The sequence below is a fragment of the Hermetia illucens genome, chromosome 4, assembly GCF_905115235.1.
Source record: "Hermetia illucens chromosome 4, iHerIll2.2.curated.20191125, whole genome shotgun sequence".
NCBI classification, from domain to species: Eukaryota; Metazoa; Arthropoda; class Insecta; order Diptera; family Stratiomyidae; genus Hermetia; species Hermetia illucens.
In genome coordinates, this window is record NC_051852.1 from 130,665,169 (window position 1) to 130,685,685 (window position 20,517).

Here is a 20,517-nt window from a genome sequence, read left to right on the forward strand (position 1 = left end):
CAATGTCACCGGCATTGTAGCCCGATCCCGACAACGGCCACCTTTCACTTGTCGCCAGCCTTTCAAGTTGTCATCACGGCGACGTGTGTTTGTCAATTCTCCAAGTCGTCGTGTATTTTTGACGAATAAAACATGCAAGGGCCCGCGGTTTTTATTGATTTAACGCTTGAAGATCAGGTAAATTACGCTTTCACCCTTGCTTTATTTTCTTGTACCGCGAAATAAAGAATTTCGCCTTGAAAATAGCAATAAATACGTTGTTTTGAGGTTATGCAAAATTGCCGACTTGGAATGCATTCTAATGTCCGTCCCCCTTTTTGGTCGTTTCAGGCGCAAGAGCTGAGAAAGTACTTCAAAAGTTTGGGTGCTGAAATCTCGCAAGAGAAATCGACGAAAGGAATTGAAGATGATCTTCACAAAATTATTGGTGTCTGCGATGTTTGCTTCAAGGATGGCGATCCAAATGAGATCGACGCTATTTTGAACAGTATTGTGTCGATTATGGTTTCGGTGAGTACAGATTGATCTTAAATTTCGTGTAAGAAGATAAAGCGCAAGACCATGCTTGAATTCCATACCAAATCAGTAAACAATTGTCCAGCACTTACCAGCAGCCGATGCCTAACAACACATCCATGTAGTCGTCCTTCCATAAGCACAATAGATTTTACGTTTGGACAAGACCTCCCGTCGTCCACAATGTTTGAATAAAACTTTGATTCAAAAAAATTCAATCGCGGGGTAGAAAATTAAAGGAACAATTTTGGAGCTCGTTTCGTACTGTGGGTATTGTATTTGTTTGTTTGAGTTTGGGGCCGCTCGCACCGTCTAGATGATTTTCCTGGTCACGTAGAACAGTCCCGCGTGACCGGTTGGCAGGCTGAGCCCATAACGTCAGCGATGACAATAATTTTGATTCTTGAGGGGCTCTGGGTTACACCAGCACAACTAAGTCACGCATCCGTGCAGCGTTTATCACACCCCAGTCTGCTATGGATGGATTTCACCAGCACTGCGATGAGCAACCGGCGACTAGATTTTGGCCCTCCTATATTTGGCATCATCCTTGCAATGATGAGCTAGCCTTTGCTCTTTTTTCGCGCGCATAGTCCAGGTGCCCTTTGAATCTCAACTTGGGATCAACCATTACCCCCAGGTATCTAATGATTGACTTTGAAGCGACCTCGTGATTACCAACCCGGAGTTTGACAGTGTTGTTTTTCCTGCAATTAGTAATAAGGATCGCCTCGGTCTTATCTTCCGCCAGGTCACCATTCACCATTTGGAGCCATGCTTTGATAGCATGAATGGTTTCTCTTGCATACAGTTCCACGTCCTGGTAGTGTTTCGCAGCTACTACCGCCAGCTCGTCTGCAAAACCAATCAATGTTGCCTCCTTTAGCACGCGAAGGCCGAGCACTCCGTCATACATTATACTCCACAGCAGAGCCCCCAGTACGGAGCTTTCTAGAGCACTTGCTGTCGGAACACATTCCTTCCGCCCATGTCCACCGAGAGGTAACTCTCGATTATCCGATTTAAGTAACCAGGGACACTCAGTTTCCTCAAGGTGCCCTTCATCCAAACCCAGTTGGCCGAGTTAAAGGTATTCCTGACATGCAGCGTCACCACTACGCAGCACTTACCTGCAGCCGATGCCTCCCGGGCCAGGTCTACGACCGTTGCAATGGCATCGATCGTGGACCGCGCTCTGCGAAACCTATACTGCCGCTCCGATAGACCACAAGCTAGCCTGTTATATACCACCATCTCCAACATCTTCCCCATAGTGTCTAAAAGACAGGTAGGGCGGTATGAAGAGGATACGTCAGAGGGTTTTTGGGGCTCCGATAGCAGAACCACTGTGCGGAAAACACTCCTTCAATCATGCACGACTCAAATGTACTTATGAATCATGCGGGCCCGATTGTAGCAGCTAACTCTTTGTTTGGAATCCCATCCAATCCCAGAGCCTTATTGTTCTCACTTCGTCCACAGATCTCCCGTAGTTCCTGCTCGGTCACCCCGAGAAGACGTCCTGTTGATCCTTTGGCAAAGCCTCCTCGCTCGCAGACAGGATGCTCTCAACAGTGAGATTTCTTAGTTCCGCCAATAGTTTCGTTTCCTATTGTGATGGAACTTGCGTCGCGACATTGTAGAGTCGTATCTCTCAGTTATCCGTTGACATACCTGGCTCACTTTTTCCAGCGCCATTCCCTTCGGGTCGTAACTTTCTTCTAAAGTCGCCAGAAATGTCCCTTCCTCGAAAGCCCCAATGGACCATCTGACTATCCTGGTTTTTCCGCTTTTATTGCTCACTCGACTGTCGCCCCCCATGTTCCTGATGTCGAGAAATATGGTCTGATGCTCACTGTGGGTGTACCATCCCTCTCGCCAACGAGGTACTAAGGCAAGTCAGATCGACGATTGAGCCTAACTCAAGCTGCCTCGGAATGTCCAACTTATGTTGTTGGAAATTTTGCTAGAGTTGGAAAAAGCGAGAATTCTGGGGATCTTCGATACCATTGCCGAGGAGTGTGCGCACATTCCAGAAACCAACCATATTCCAAAAAGAAAAAAACGAAAAAGTTGACTGACGGTTTCGTCCAGGACAGAGGCAACTCACCAGACGCTACCTCACCTCCCGCGATCGAAAGTAACGACATATGGTAGTGGCTCCATTTAAATATAATATACAAGTCGGGAAACCGGAAGCTGGACGCTTCAGGTAAGAAAGGTTTTGTGTATTTCTTAGTACGTAGCACGTAATATATCCATATATTATGTGAGAGTATCCACTTTCGGGTGATATTGACATAGTCTTCAATTTTCAAAGAAGCAACAAATTTGAGGTATTATAACTTTGTTAGTAATAGTGCAATTTCCACCAAACTTGGTAAGATCATGCTCCATATTATAGCCTATATCATTGCAAAATTTAATGGTACTAGGATGAACTTAAGAGGGGTTTCTAACCAATTACAAAAAATTGTAGTAATATAATATTATTAACTTTATTTAAACAGATATGGGCATGGAAGGTATTTCGGAGCCCAGGCACCATATAGTGGCAGCTTCCTGATTTTTTTCAGATTTTTCGGTTAGGTAGTTTCTGAGAATGCCCCCCTTAAAGAAGTGATCAATTTCAACCCCCCACGCTCCGCACCCTTCCAACGAATGTCAAAACTAAGACCGGCTTTGAAAAGTACTAATCGAGACCTTTAATTTGATACCCCACATGACTATATTTGATGAAAAAAAATGTTGCACCCCCCTTTTGCATGTATGGGGACCCCCCCTTAAATTCGACGTAAAAGGATGTAATTCACTGTATGCGTGAGCGTTCGCAGTTCCCACCTTTCTACCAAATTTGGTGTCAATCGCTATAACCGTTTCCGAGAAAAATGCGTGTGACGGACAGACAGACAGTAAACCGATTTTAATAAGGTTTTGTGTTTACAAAAAACCTTAAAAAGAGTCCGTGGACTTCAAAAGAGGAAGTAAGTTGCTTCCCAAGTGGTCTGGTCCGTCACCAAGTGGGTGCGGACTCAGGACTCCCAGCATTCTCAACAAAAAAAAAAACAAAACAATCATACTCCGTTTTCAATAGCCAAAGGTCTCCGTCATTAAGTCAGCCCCTATTCGATGGGCTGACGGCGTTTCGGTAGCAGTAAAGTTTCGAAATTTGCAGATTACTAGCCCCCAAACTACTAACCCTTTCAGTCACCTTTCACGACACTTAGGGAAGGTTTCATTTTGTATTTTTAATCCTCGTCGTTATTTATTAGTGACTCTCACTGTGCCCCAACTTCTTTACTAAAAATGTTCCAAAAAAAGCAGTTCACACAGACTTTGGGCTCGTCGTCCTTCAATTTCTACATCCCGTTTTGGGTCCTGGCCTTAGAATACGCTGCCACCAAAATTCTCGATCCTTCAATTGTGTCCTCCTCTTTCGTTATCTTTGTTTATTGAATCTGCTCAGTTTTTCCTTGGATTATGATGCGTTGGACGTGGCCAACTGACTGTCACTTTCACGTGGAAGCTTCTGACTCATCAAATAGCTCAGCATTGTACCTGATTTGAAAACGTCTAATTCTTCTCAGAACTCTCACATGCCTTCTACATTTTCTCATATACTTGCATGAGGTTCCATGCTTCATATCCAAGGCATATCACAGTCTGCTTATATGAGTTAGACCATGGTCAAGTGATCATTCTGATTGGCCCGAGTCAATCAAGAGAGGAGAACTATTCCAAAACCTAAAACGGTGGCGAAATTGATCGTCAAGGTCCTCCCGAAAAACTGAAGCTCCACTACCCGTCTTTTTGATAGATGGGTTCGCAAATGTATCCCCCGCTTGCCATTATATAAAATTTTATGTGTCCTTTCACCAATGCGTGGAATCGCACCGGAATCTGAAAATCAAAATAAACGTAGGAATATCGCGGGAGTCCAGCGGAAAAAAACATCAAATCCAGGACTCGAATCCAGCGATCTAGGGAAGGTCCACAACGAATGACATTCTCAATCGCTACTTCTTCTGCCTCAGATATTTAGAGGCGCGGTTTTTGGGGCCCTGACTTAGCCTTGATTTCCTTAGGCCATCAAAATGAAATATGCGCTTTTGTTAGTTTCGCGGTATGGGAGGATTCCAATTCGAAACTCGCAATTAAGAAAACCCAAAAGTCAACGCCTAACCGTGAGTCATTTACCTTTCTCGCCTCCAAAAACTGCACTCCCTTAACCTTCCAATAAAGCACAGTCTGAGCCGTCCTTCATCGAACTTTAAATGCAAGACGAATAAAGAAAAACAAAAATAAAACGACAGGCCTCCCCGGATTAGTGCTGGGAAGATGCCATCTACTTCGTGTGATTTCAGTGGTTTAAAAGGTCACACTGCCCACTTTACCGAACATACCTTTTTTTTTGCTAGTTTCCAGTTCTCCTTTCTTCCCTTTTTATTTGCTGTTGGAGTGCCAGGCAGAATGTTGTCGTCATCCGTGGGGAAGGAACCCAGGAAATGAGTTCTAAGAAGCAAATATATTCTATCCCCCTCATTCTCGGTAAATGCTGAAATTCTCCTTTAGAGAGACAGAAGATATTGCCCCCTCTTTGGCTATAGCTTTTTTCATATTTCATCGATCCCTGCAATTCCCTGAAGCTGTTTCATTGTGCTTCACTGATCGCATTGCTATACGCAGTCAATGCTTTTTTGTACCTCGGCCAATCTCCGGTTTATTTTGCCCGATTGAAGAATTTCGGTACTTCTGTTCTAATTCTGGCTGGATTCTTATTCCACCAGGATGCATCCCTTGATGACTTAACTGTGTTAGTCAAACAGCTGGCTTCGTATACGTCAATGATGACTTTGTTGAGATTGAGGTACTCACCTCTTCGATTGGAGTCGCTGCTTCCCCAGATTTCATCATGGGGGTTGGCATCGAAGTTGACGATAAATGGTAACGCTCTCTTCTCACAATAGTTTACCAGTCTAAAGACTAGTTCCGGTGGGATCCTCGGCTTCCAATAAGACTTGGATAGCCACAAGGTCCCCGGTCAGGAACTCTAGAAGACATATATAATTTAAATTAGCACTTGGTTTTTCGAAAGAGAAGTCCCAAATTACCTCCTTGCAGACCGCGAATCTCCCAGGCTTCCTGAGTCAGCACTATTCCAATTTTCTCCTTAAAACTTGCCCTTGCAATTATCGCAGATGCAGCTTTCGCATGGTGGAGGATTATCTGGTCTATCTTCGTGCTAGCCATTGACTCTGTTATTGTTTGGAGCTCTTCTCCACTATCGGAGTATTACCCTCCTCCTCCGACATGACGCTTTCCTGCACGTCGCTGTCCACTCTAAGCCCTAGAAGATCTAGGTCTAGGTCATCCAGCTTCTGCTCTTCATCCTCTACGGTCTCCGAGATTCCTTTGGGGACCTCAGGAAGTTTTCCACCCGATCTCTTCAGGTTGGAGGTATTAGGTTGTTGCAAATGAAATGTCGGATATTTGAGTAAAATTTCAAAAAACTATAACTTTTATGAAAATTAATTTTATTAGTCAAAATAAGAACCAGCAGCTTCAATGCACTTCTCCCAACGAGATACAAGGGCATTTATTCCAGTTTCGTAAAAGTCTGGGTTTCTAGAGCTAAGAAATTCTTCAAAGGCACTTTTGACAGCTACTTCATTGCTGAGTTGTTTCCCCGCCAAAAAGTGATCCAAATGCTTAAAAAAGTGGTAGTCGGTTGGCGAGAGGTCGGGTGAATATGGTGGATAAGGAAGAGTCTCATATCGTAATTCATTTAATTTTTGGACCGTCATTCTGGAAACATGAGGTCGGGCGTTATCATGGAGCAGTATCACTCCATCTCTGTTGACCAATCTAGGCCGCTGAACACGTAATTTCTCGTGCATTTCATCAAGTTGGGCACAATATTTCTTTGCATTAATTGTTTCACCACGCTCCAAAAACGAATAATGAATAATTCCAGATGCAGACCACCAAACAGTTACCATTACCTTCTTCGGGTGAAGGCTCGGTTTTGGCATGTGTTGTGGAGGCTGATCGGCATCTAGCCATTGCGCTGATCTGCGACGGTTGTCGTACAATATCCACTTTTCATCGCATGTCACTATTCTGCGCAAAAAGGGATTGCTCCTGTTGCGGTTGAGTAGAGAACTGGATATTTCCATTCGCAGCGCCATGTTTTGCTCGTTGAGTTCATGCGGAACCCACTTATCAAGCTTCTTCACCTTTCCAAGCTGTTGTAAGTGCCGAGATACTGTCGAATAGTGTACGCCTATTTTCTCTGCAATGTCACGAATCGATGATCGGGGATCAGATTCCACTATCAAACGCAACTCGTCGTTGTCGATCGATGGTCCTGGGTGTCCACGAGGTTCACTTTGGAGGGTCATGTCGCCTGATCGGAATTTTTCGAACCACCGCTGTGTCGTTCGTTCGTTTGCTGCGTCAGCTCCAAATGCTCTGCAAATGTTTCTGGTTGCCTCCGCTGCGTTGTGACCAAGTTTAAATTCATATAGAAAAAGTAGACGTTTTTGACTCCCTTCCATGCTTTTTTCTTTGAGTTTTACTTGGAACTTCAATGACGATTGAAACTGAAATGACTCCTTGATCGAACGAACGACTATTTATACTCAATTATCCCATACCACCAGAGTCACCTTGCGGCAGTTTTAAACATTAAAATCATAACTAACTTCACTTCATTGAAAAATCCGACATTTCATTTGCAACAACCTAATATATTACCAAATCTATGGTTGATATGGCAACTTCGACGTTTGATTGCCTCCAGAGATCGGTTTTCCATCCCGATCGTGAGGAGTGTACTCTTGTCCTCCACCTTGCTTCTGAAGACTCTCCATAATCATTCTGAGCGATTAGGAAGCCCAATCTCTATTGTTACGGTTTTCGAAAGAAACACTATCACCGTGTGTGCTCCTGGTATATCATCCCCTGCACATGTCGACAGTTCTGCTCCTTCTCAGCCTGGCAATTTAAGAACTATAGTTCTAAGCCACTCTGCAGTGACCTCCGTCGCGCAGCCAACTAGTATTTGACCTGGTAAAAAACATGCACATCTGCCTGACGATTAGGTGTTCGATAGTTTTCTGCTCCTCACGAGTGAGTATTTCCTCGGAAAACGTTTCATTTTCGATCCACCCACACAATAAAAATACCCAAACATTTCACCTTCACCAGAAACAAGCGTTAACAATGGATGGATGGATGACCAAGCCAACAAAAAAGCATAATGGATAATTTTTTTAAATATTTGAAAATATTTTTATTATTTTTGAGAGATTTAAAAGGTGATAGGCTTTTGTGAATAAACCTTTGAAAAGGACAAAGCGAATGAGATGATGCCTATTCTGCGAAGCGTCGAAACTACAACAGGTTTTTCAATTGATTTGCAGCCGCTACAATTTGAGCGCCATTATTCTTGTTTTGCTGCCTTGTCAAGGCTAACTTTGTTTAAGTACATATTTGCTCCTTCAAGCAATACATAAAATGTCAAAAGCCCATACCAAGCTAATCGTCATCACCCGAAACAAACCTGCAATTGATAAACAAGGGGTAGCTTCCTCCAAACTACAATTTTTAGTTATAAATGTAAATATATGTATATTTTGGGGACGACTTACCCCCTTTACCAGTACAAAGCTACTAAAACAATTGCGATTATAAGGTTCTTTTATATTTATTCATTAATTACTTAAATTACTTTTAAAAATTGTTTAAAATATCAACCTAATTACCTGCTAATTACCTCAGTGAGTCTTATTAATTTCGAGCGGCAGTTACCTGAATCTGTGTTTAATAACCGCGTTGCGTGTTCTCTCGAAATTTGTAAACTTTCCCAAGGGTCGACGGTTGTCGTTCGGTTTGTATGACCAAGAATTCAAGATTTTCGCGTTGAATGGTATGGGCTTCCTCAACTATGTGCGCTGCCACTGATGATCTTATGCACGACTTTTGTTTCCGAACACTGCTTACCGCTTCCTTGATGTGTTCATTAAATCTAGTCGTTATCAGTCCTTTAGTCTGTCCTATGTATATCTTATTACAATCGCTGCACGTTATTCGATAGATCCCGCTTTTTCCCTCCGCTACCAAAAATTCCTTGACGCTTCCCAGCAAATTCCACAAGTAGGACAATCAACTTGAACCTACGACTTCCAGCTGAAATTTTTTTATCCAATTCCTGATGGATAAAAACCTACAGCCCGTAATCACGAGCCTGTCCTTGTATTCGGCCCCTGTCGGTGCTGACATATTTTACAATGAATTTGGCAAACTCCTACTATTCTTAGCGGCCAGAGGAGACATTATTTCAATATGCACTGGCAAATGTAGGATAGCACTGTTCAACGCCGTGCGCAACGAACTATCAAGTCTTTAACAATGGGAAACTCATCCACCATTTGCAAAAAAAGACAGGCATCTGGGAATGGAAAATCCGCCAGGCCTAACGAGTTGATCGAACTATCAATCATGATAGAAAGGGATCCATTATCAATCTCATCGATGTCTGAACTTTTGTCAAAAGGACTCACAATTTTCTGGAGGAATTCCAAAGAAAATTCTACTGAAATGAATATGAAAGTAACGCCAAGTTCGTCGAATTGACGAAGGCTCGATACCACCTACACTCATTCACTCCCATTATAACGACGGACACGATGTTTACCATTATATTTACTTTCGCTAGCAGTATCGAAAATACACATATGTGATCCAAAAAATTGATGATCAACGTCTAGGAACAAGAAAAGATATATGTCTCCTGTTCGCCCCCTTTATGAGGAATATTATTAGAAAGGAGGAAGAAGAGAAAATAGAATAGGAGAGAAAAGCGAAGTATAAAAATTACGTCTCTTAATCCATTGTTTGTGAAAATGCCAACAAGATAAGGCCTAAATTGTAAAATGGCCCGAACAGGATTGTACCTACGATAGAGCTGACAAAATAACGGCTCCATCGCACGCACAGAGCTGAATTATTCCATTGGATTGACGCTACCGATGAAATGGGCTACGGTCAAGAAAATATACCAATCACAATAATTTTCAAACCGATGTTAGGGTTGATTTTTGATTGATGACTTTTTCAAATGTTCAGTTCTTCACAATGATTCCCCCATTAATGTTTCATTTCTGCAACCAAACTAAACCTCACTTGGCAACCAAATCATGATTAATTTCTCTAATTTCGCCAAAACAACGAAACTTTTCGAACGAATTTTCAACCTAAGCGGTTGGCACCTGTTTATGGATGTACACGCCCAAAAATTTACACTCGTAAACTTTCAGTATGACGAGACTACACTCAAAAATGAAGAATGCATCGCGTCGTAATTACTTTTATCTCATAAGAACGTTACAACCTTTATCCCATTGCCCAGTTGCTGGAACTAGCTTCATATATTTCCATAAAACAATGTCCGTGAAAATCTCCTATTAAAAAGAATGTATTCACACTGTATATACGGGACCAATTGAAAGTTATTGAGGAAACCTCCACTGGTACGGCGAAGTGGGAACTAGTCACTCTAGCCTCCCTGATTGGAGTTTGCTAGCCATCTTGTCGGCTAACATCCTGCCCAAGTTAAGAAGGCACACACCCAAAGAAACTTCGTCTACGAGCGGAATCGAACCCACGGCTTGGTGTGAGGTGGGCAGAACGAGACGTGCAACTCAACGACCACGGCCAAGACAGATGTCAGCACTTTGGTGCAAATGTACGGTTATACGCGTTCATGATTAGTCAGATATTACTGTTGTAAATTGAAAAAAAATGCCCATTAAGAATATAATCATCTTTTAAATGAAAATTCGTTCGTTGCACATGGGAAATATACATTTGTCTGGCTGATGTCTGATGCCGACTCAGACAATTGTCTGACTGATGTGTGAGACAAACACAGCCATTTGTCTGACGCAGAAAAACGTTTTATCTGAAAATGAAATGATCAAATTATTGCATGTTTGAAAAGTTCTTTTTGTGGGGAAATGTACAGAAGTTACCGCTTAACATAAATATGCGTGCGTGTCTTCAAAATAATCCATCATCTCGTGAATTTTCAAATGCAACTACTCGAGATTAGCGATGGCAAAATTGCAATGGCTTTATCACGTTACCAAATGATTTTTGCGCAATTTTACTATCAAAAGAATTAGTTAATTGATCGCGTTTTTCCAAACATTGTTCAGAACTGCCAAAATCATAATTGGTTAACAGAACGCGCAAAAAAATAAATTTTCTAATCCAACAAAAATTGCCAGACGATTTCATGTCAGATAAATCTATTGTTTGAGACTGCTAAGAATGAAGAAGATACAGTCAATTATCCGGTTGAATTCTTTGGAACCATCCGGTATGCCATCGCATCGCTCGAATTTGAAAGCTAACTCGTCGGTCATACTTCTTCGAAATTTTAAATTACCAAAAATTTGCAATGGAACAAGACTTTCGGCCTTGATCGAAGCAACAATTCTCATCGGCAAAGTAAAAGGAGAAGTTGTACTGATACCAACAAAGATGCCATTTCAATTCAAACGTCTTCAATTTCACGTGCGTTTACCCTTCTCTATGACCATTAATAAAGATTAAGAAAAGAAGTATTTATTGTTCCTTATACTGTAAATATTTTTATTTTCCTTCCGCATACAATTGTTTCGGAGACCACGTGCCGTAATACTAGATTAGGTACTAGCACTGAGGAAGGAGGCACGTAGTCTCCGAAACAACAACAGCCAGCGTAAGTTATAGAGACAATGCAGCTGGGGGGAGTGCAGTTAATGTGCAAGGACACTATTTACACCGCTTTGGCAGAAATAATGCCCTAACACAGGTGCACAAGGAATTTCACTCGCATCTTTACCTGAGCGGCGATAAAAGTCACGTTCCCGGAAGATTCACAGGCAGCAAAAAAATGGATTTGCACTGTGCGAGGTTCGAACCTTAGGCCGGTTGAATATTTTGCGGGATTTCTTTTCTTGTGACTTAATTTAAATTAGGCTCATTTATCTTCTGCTTCTCTTGCAATTTACTGAGACGAGCAGTTCACAGGTTTTGGAAGTAAGATCTAATGAGAACTGGATCTTTTTTCAATTAAATCATGAAAAATTAATTATACCAACATAAAATTCTAATCCCAAAATCCAGTCATATATTATTGATTAAGATTGTTTAAGATCTTCACAACAATATAAACCTGACCACAAAGAAACCGGATTTCATCGGGCGACCGCGATCCACTTCTTCCGAATATCTCCTTTCAGAACAGCTAAAAAACTTTCAGGGAGTTTTTTGTGGAGTTTTTCGTGCAGCAAGACAAGATAAAATATTTCATCATCCTCCTTGACATTTCACATACGAAATTAATTTTGACATTTTTAAGGTTTTGTGTGTCCCCATACATGTGAATGGAGGGCGCAAAATTTTTTTTCACAGAATGTGGCCATGTGGGCTATCAAACGAAAGGCCTCAATTAATACTTTCCGAAACTGGTTCCATATTTGATATCAGGTGAAACATATGGGAGCGAGGGCTCAAAATATGACCATTAAAAAGAGTAACAGGTCTCGTTCTCAGAACCTATCTAACCGAAAAATCACATTAGTGCATTTCTACGAAATCTAGGCCTCAAAGTACATCCGGTTCCGATATCTACACAAATAAAGTTAATAATAGTATATTTTCACATTTTAGAATTTTGCCCGGCAACCCCCCTTATGTCGATCCTAGAAATACATGGCATGGAATGGGTATAAGGGATAATATAATACACAATTTGGTCACGTTTGAAGAAAATCCAACTATTATTAACAAAGTTATAGGGGGTGAAATTTTGCCATTTTTTGTGAAGTTCGTGCACTCCACAACCTGCATGACGTCATCATCGCATATCAATTCGCCAATACCACAACGAAATGAGTTCTTATGAATGGGGTCGCAAAGAATTATTTTATTTTAGTTTTTTAGTCATTTGTATATAAATATCAATTACTCTAAACCGACATGGTTGTATGTAGGTATATAGTAAATGCTTTTGTACATTAAACCAGCCGTATTTAATATGCGTACTATATATGTACATCTGTATGCTTTTGTGCACGAAGTAAATCGGAAATATGGGTCGAGTTTATATACGTGCATATATACATAGTATTCGGAAATAGGCACTTTGTTTGTTTAGGGTGAGGATAATACCTGGGTGGTTAGAGCGCTGGGCTGTCGTAGCGGAAGATCGCGGTTCAAATCTGGTGGCAGTGGCATTGGTATCGTGATTTGAAGTCGGATACCAGTCGACTCAGCTGTGAATAAGTACCTGAGTCAAATCAGGGTAATAATCTCGGGCGAGCGCAATGCTGACCACATTGCCTCCTACAATGTCCTGTAGTGTACCGTTACGGTCTTGAATGAAGTGCTCTAACACACTTCAAGGCCCTGATCCAATATGGATTGTTGCGCCAACACTTATTATTATTCTCTCCGTATATAGGGCTGATGTAACAGCGTTACAGGAGGTGCGTTGGACAGGGACCGGTTTCCTGGAGAAGAGTCGCTACTCCACATATAATAGTGGCCATCCAGTAAACCATGTGCTCGGAATAGGTTTCTTAGTCAGCCAAAAAATGAAACCTGCTGTTATCGGCTTTGAAAACATAAGCGAACGGCTATGCATTTTGCGCTTGCGAGGCAAATTTGGAAATATATGCCCCATCAACGTTCACGCCCCTACAGACGAGACCGCAGAGACGGAGAAGGATTCCTTCTACGAGGCAGTAGAAAGAACCCTCGAAGCCTGCCCCAGATATGATATCAGAATCATACTTGGGGATTTTAACAGCCAAGTAGAGGCGAAACCCGTATTCAGGCGATACGTTGGCTCTCATAGCTTACATCAAAATACAAATGATAACGGACTGCGGATTATTCAGTTAGCGGTGTTGTACGAAATGGTTGTTGGAAGTACCTGGTTTGCGCAGAAAGCGGTCCTCAAACATACGTGAGCCTCTCCTGATGGGACCACTTTCAACCAAATTGAACGCCGCCACCTCTCAGCCTTGATGAATGTCAGAACATATAGGGGGCCAATATAGACTGGTACAAAAAGAAAACGACGAGGCAGACCCTGCCTGAGATGGAGTGATGGCGTAGGTCAGGACGCCAGACAGCTTTTAGGGATATCGAATTGTTGGACCGCGGCGCAAAACCGGGTTGTCTAGAGTTCCTTATTAAGGCAGGCCTAGACCGGATACCGGTTATTGCACCGTTGATGATGATTCTCTCCGTACGCTTTCCTAACCGTATCCGCAAGGAGGCTACATACTGGAGATTCGTCTCTCGACGATTATTTAGTGAAAGGAAAGCATTGCACATCATTTTGATGGGTGTGATGTCGGGCATGTGGTACGTGGGATGGGGAAATATACACAAGAAAACCATCTAGGCGCATTGCACAGACACAGACCCAATAATAATTCAATAATTTTTCCATTTTAATATAAAGTTACCTTTTATAAATCTCTCTACAATTAAATTCAATTTTTTTCCGCTTTCAGATCCCATTGGACAGAGGGGAAAATATTATTCTAGCCTTCTGTGAAAAACTCACCAAAGCTCCAGACATACCATTGGCTAGAGTTTGCCTTCAATCGTAAGTTCACTAAATCAATCTAGATTTTTTCTTCTAAATTTCCAATTATTTCTAGACTCTGGCGTTTGTTCAATAACCTCGAGCCCTCTTCACCACTTCGCTACCATGTCTACTACCATTTGGTCCAGGTGGCCAAGCAGTCCGGCCAAGTGGGTGATGTATTCTACGGCGTCGACCAACTCAAATCCCAATTTGCGCAATGTCCGCCATCCAGCGAACAAATGCAAAAATTATACCGAGTCCTCCACGACGTTCTTAAGGACACAAACAGCGAGTTGTCATCGAAAGTTATGATCGAATTGTTAGGAACCTATACTGATGCCAACGCATCAGTAGCTCGTGAGGATGCGATGAAATGTATCGTAACAGCTTTAGCCGACCCCAACACTTTCCTCCTCGATCCATTGCTCTCGTTGAAGCCTGTTCGTTTCCTCGAAGGCGAATTGATCCACGACTTGTTGTCCGTCTTTGTATCTGAGAAGCTTCCTGCCTACATGAAATTCTACAAGGAACACAAAGAATTTGTGAATTCACAAATCGGCCTCAACCACGAACAAAACATGAAGAAGATGCGTCTTCTCACTTTCATGCAATTGGCCGAGAGCAATCCAGAGATGACCTTCGAACAGCTCCAGGCTGAGCTACAAATTTCAGAAAACGAGGTTGAGCCCTTCATCATTGAAGTGTTGAAAACGAAGTTAGTACGAGCCCGCTTGGATCAGGCCAATCGCAAGGTTCACATTTCAAGTACAATGCATCGGACTTTTGGAATTCCACAATGGCAACAATTACGTGATTTGCTGGGTGAATGGAAGACGAATTTGAACACGGTACAAGACGGTATGGTGAAGGTTGCACAGGCTCAAGTTGAATTGACTAGGAAACAAAAGGCGGCGTATTAGATTGAGTTGTGGGGACGTGGATGTGGAGAATTTATTAGTCACACGCGGTCTGAATAAAGAAATTTTCATACACAAGATTAAATTAGAATATCTTCCGTTGTATTCTGAGTAAATAATAAAACCTTTTTAAGACATGAAATGTTCAATTTTATTTGTTTGTGCAAATGCTGGAATCCAAGCTGGGTGAACTTCTTTTCCATCGCAGTCATTCCATACAATAATCACTCTTTTGGGGAAAAACAGAATATCTGGCATAAGCGGTTTCATCTTGTAAGTAAGTATCTTGTATCTTGTCCACATTCCATCTTCTATCACGAGAAAAGTTGCAAGAAAAAAGTAGATGCCGACACTTTTCCAGCCGACACCCAGGCCCCGGTGGGATTCGAACCCACGATCTCCTGTTTACTAGACAGGCGCTTTAACCAACTAAGCCACGGCGCCGTGCTTTACGTTGCTTCCCAATATTATATTACAGTTAGACTGTATAGTCTTCAGTTTTTAAACTCATTTGTTTATTGGAAATAATAACAGTCGCACAAAACAATTTGAAGCGTCCTAAAGCACTACATTCCAAAATCGTAACGGTATCTAGAAGACAATGTAGTCAGCATGATCCTCTTGACCTACGTCATCGCTCCATCTCAGGCAGGGTCTGCCTCGTCTTCTTTTCCTACCATAGATATTGCCCTTAAAGCCTTTCCGGGCTGGATCATCCTCATCCATACGGATTAGTGACCCGCCCACCCTAACCTATTGAGCCGGATTTTATCCACAACCGGACAGTCATGGTATCGCTCATAGATTTCGTCGTTATGTAGGCTACGGAATCGTCCATCCTCATGTAGGGCCAAAAATTCTTCGGAGGATTCTTCTCTCAAACGCGGCTAAGAGTTCGCAATTTTTCTTGCTAAGAACTCAAGTCTCCGAGATACATGAGGACTGGTGAGACGTTTCGAGCGGAACAGTTTTTGTAAACTGAAACAGGCCCTGTTGGCTGACAACAACGGTGCGCGGATTTCATCATCGTAGCTGTTATCGGTTGTGATTTTCGACCCTAGATAGGAGAAATTACCAACGGTCTCAAAGTTGTAGTCTCCTATCTTTATTCTTCCCGTTTGACTAGTGCGGTTTGATGTTGTTGATTGGTTGGTTTTTGGTGCTGACATTGCCACCATATATTTTGTCTTGCCTTCATTGATGTGCAGCCCAAGATCTCGCGCCGCCTGCTCCATCTGGATGAAGGCAGTTTGTACATCTCGGGTCGATTTTCCCATGATTTTGATATCATCAGCATAGGCCAATAATTGGGTGGACTTAAAGAGGATCGTACCTCTTGCATCCAGTCTTATTAATTTCGTCGGGATAAGGAAATCTCTCATCGTCGTGTACAGTTTTAATCTGGCTATGCTATCATAGGCGGCTTTAAAGTCGATGAATAGATGGTGCAACTGATGTCCATATTCCAACAGTTTTTCCATCGCTTGCCGCAGAGAGAAAATCTGATCTGTTGCTGATTTGCCTGGAGGGAAACCTCTTTGCTATGGGCCAATGATGTTCTGGGCGTATGGGGCTATCCGGCCTAGCAAGATAGCGGAGAACATCTTATAGATGGTACTTAGCAACGTGATACCTCTATAATTACTGCATTGTGTGATATCTCCCTTTTTATGTATGAGACAGATAATGCCTCGTTGCCAATCGTCAGGCATTGATTCACTGTCCCCTGTCCCCCACCTTGAGCATCAGTTGATGAACTTCTTGGTGATTACTTGGTGTAATTAGTCGCCTCCATATTTAACCAATTCGGCTGTAATTTCATCGGCTCCTGGCGACTTATGATTTTTTAGCCGATGAATTCCACGGACTGTTTCTCCTACACTTGGTGGTGGCAGTATTTGTCCGTCGTCTTCAGTTGGCGGGACCTCCAACTCGCCGATGTTGCGGTTGTTCAGTAGCTCATCAAAGTACTCAACTCATCGCTCCAATATGCCCATTCTGTCGGAAATCAGATGTCCCTCTTTGTCTCGGCAGGATGAGCATCGAGGTGCATAAGGCTTCATCCTGCTGACTTGTTGGTAAAACTTCCGCGCCTGGTGCGGTTGCTCCAGTAAGTCTCCCCGCGTGCCCGCGTTCTTTGAGAATGCAACATTACACGGTATGCGGCATTCTTCCGTTCCATTGCTAGCTTACATTCATCGTCAAACCAGTCGTTCCGACTATTTTAGCGGCTGGGGCCAAGTATGTTTGTAGCCGTATCAATGATAACGTTCTTCAGGTGGCTATGAAGAGCATTTCTTGATGCTTCATCTCTAGGTCCTCTGTTGACTGCGATTATTGCGGCATCCATTTCCCTCTTATCGGTGTCGCGGAGGGCTGTGTTGTGGATGGCTTCAGTGTTAACTCTCACCTGATTGTCAGAGGGGATTCTGGGTGGTGATTGGGGAGGTGCTTCATTCTTTGATTTTATTATTACTACAAACCTATCGGTGTGTAACAGAAGCAGTACACCAACCTTCCATTTTCCCAGCTCGGAAAATTGTGACGATTGGGAGGAGGAGGAGTTGGATACTTTTCAGTCTAGATCTCCTCGCAGAGGTCGACGACCCAGGAGCATCAACTGCAGAAAGTTTGGTCAAATAATTAAGAACAAACTCTTTGGTGCGTAAATTGGCAAGATTGGCACGACAGACGAACTGAAATCAAAAGTCGTGGCTCTGGAAAAGGCATTCGATACCGCCTTTAAAGTCTCCTGCCCTACTAAGTATAGCAAGAAGACATTGCCACCGTGGTGGAATGAAAATCTCTCCAGCCTTAGAAAGCTGACCAGGGAAATCTTCAACATCTTTTACAGGCATAAATATTGGCAACCATCCAAGGACTGGCTGAAGAAGTACAAGTCGGACATCAAGATCGTCAAGAGACTTGTTAAGATTTACCGGAGCTATATCTCTTTAGGATACGTACCACAGGCCTGGAAACGCGCACGAGTGGTTTTCATACTGAACGCGGGCAGGCGCGCCCATGGGTCCACGAAGAACTTTCGACCAATCAGCCTCACCTCTTTCGTTCTGAAGACCCTAGAGCGTGTCCTGGACGCAAGGGCAAGGGCAATTATAGAGAGAACACCTTTCTCTAAGTCTCAGCATGCCTACCTCAAAAAAAAATTCACAGAAACACAAGATAATTGGTAAGGTTGAGCGGTCATTGCAGTACAAGCAGTATACCCTAACTGCCTTCTTGGATATAGATCTAGTCCACTGGATGGAATGAAAGGGGTTGAAAACTCTATTGGCCGCTACGAGTTATGAGGAACGTGACGTGAGTTATACCTCATAAATCAGATCCTGATTCACATATTGCAACTAAATTTATCAATAATTGAAGTAAATACAAACCATTAGTAAAATGCTTAAACAGCAAAAGCACATTTCGATATCACATTTCAGATGCAATTCTGCTAAATCAGCAAAATCGAACCTTTGTCTAAGAATCGGAGGTCGATCGGTTGGATCCTGGAGCTCTTTGACTTCATCTTTATGCTCTTCGATCTCCGATACCGTACGAAATCTCAGGAATTTCAACATAGTATGTGATGTGATAGACCACACATTAAGGGGGGGACAACAATTGCAATTGCATTGCTGACTATGCCATGCAATGAGATTCACTCTCCCAAGATAGCCAACGATGGCCCAAGGGCACTTGGAACAGAACAATAAATAAGGAGTGCAACCTTCTCAGTATATTATGAGGGAGCTAAAGAGCGTAAATGTGGTTGGCGCGCTATACCCCACAAGGGCGTAAAATGCAACCATATATATATGCGCCGTAATAAAAGGAAATTTGTTATTGCGCTAGTCATGGAAGGAGAAGATGCCGCAGCTAGCAATCATTTCAGAATTGTACACCACATGACGAAAGAACTTGCATGTGAACGCAAACCTTTCGATGGTATTGTGAGGGACATTGACGGTCGAACCCTCATCCACGATGGCGAGCAGCTGAAGAGGTGGAAAGAAAACTTCACCGTATCACATCCGGAGAAGTTCCGTCTCCTCTAAAGAGAAACAGAAGAGAAATAATCTCGGCCATCCATGCTCTCAAACGGAGTAAAGCCAACAGTCTCAACAGTCTTCCCGCAGAGTTATTTCCAGTCATATGGAAATACTGGAAATCTGCCACCTTTCACAGAGATTGGGTCTTGAGTGTAACAATTGGAGGGGTATCTGCGTGCTCCCCAACACCCTGCGGATCATTTCTTAAACAGTACGCGGAGTTCGGATCTTCACTTCACCTGCTCTTCATCGATTTTGATTGCGTGAACAGACAATGTATCTGGAGTGTTCCACGCAGAAATAATGCCCCTAACTAATAGCTATTATCAAAGCAATATATGATGGCGCAAAATGTCACGTACTGCTTCAATGTAAAATCTCAAGAATTTGAGGTTCCAAAGCGGAATCTACCACGGATATCATTTCTTCTTGTTATCATTGACGTTTTTCATGCTTCCTTCTCTGGAGTTCTGGATTCCAATGGACATAACACCTTGACTACGCTGATGACCTCTGCTTGCTCTCTCATCGAGTCATGTACTTTGGCAAAATGGCTGTGGATTTGGTGAGAGAGGTAAGTAGAGCTGGACTAAAGGTAAACGCCAACAAAACCCACGTTCTCAGTATGGTGGGTCATCGCACTTTCCCTATGTGCATTAGCGGGGAGAGAATCAAAGACGTCGATCAATTTGTATATTTAGGAAGCGTTGTTTATGACAAATACGACGCCGAACTGGATGTAGTTCGACGCATTAGCAGCCTTAGATCCGTCTTCGCTGCATGATCTAAAATTTGGAATTGCAATTATCTCTACAATAAAATCAAATTGAGAATACTCTGTGTTAAAATTCTTTCTGTGTTACGCGGGAGTAGCACATACAGCTCCTTTTCCTATCCCAAACTAATCATCAGACAATTCGCTCCTTTTCCTCAATTTTTATGTAATAACTCGAATATTGACGATGTTTTCTTTTTAGGACCCTATGGGAAAGAGAATCTTACAAAAAATCAATTTGTTGTCTTTGTGTTTAAAAGGTAGAGAGTTCCCGCCCCACCCTAATATTTGCGAAGCCTCCGCCAGGCATTATTTCACAGAAATAGCAAGAGCACTAAAATATTCAACTATTCTTCATAATTACCTCCGTTATCCAATATAGTATTGCTCGATGCGAGTGCCATTAACTCAACTTCACTTATGCTTAAGCGTTTGAAGTCATCGAACGTCGAAGTCGCTCCCAAAAATTCCAGAAAACCAGGGACACTGTTCTGTTTTTTGCTCAGGCAGATGCGATCAATTCTAGATACCCGTAATGTTTGTGATCGGCTTGATCCACAATATTTCACTGGATACGCAACAATGCAACATAGTAGC

The 20,517-nt window shown here is 42.5% G+C and overlaps 1 protein-coding gene and 1 non-coding gene across 2 annotated transcripts; one reads left to right on the forward strand and one right to left on the reverse strand.

Annotated features, from left to right (window-relative positions):
* Positions 1-24: 24 nt before the first annotated feature.
* Positions 25-15,229, forward strand: LOC119653878 (eukaryotic translation initiation factor 3 subunit M). The gene is made up of 4 exons (XM_038058994.1): positions 25-177; positions 331-510; positions 14,094-14,188; positions 14,244-15,229. The coding sequence occupies exons 1-4, from the start codon at positions 133-135 to the stop codon at positions 15,088-15,090; spliced, it is 1,167 nt and encodes a 388-aa protein (XP_037914922.1). The 5' UTR covers positions 25-132; the 3' UTR covers positions 15,091-15,229.
* A 228-nt stretch (positions 15,230-15,457) lies between these two features.
* On the reverse strand, positions 15,458-15,531 carry Trnat-agu. The gene has a single exon. It is a non-coding gene; the product is annotated as a tRNA-Thr (tRNA).
* Positions 15,532-20,517: the final 4,986 nt, after the last annotated feature.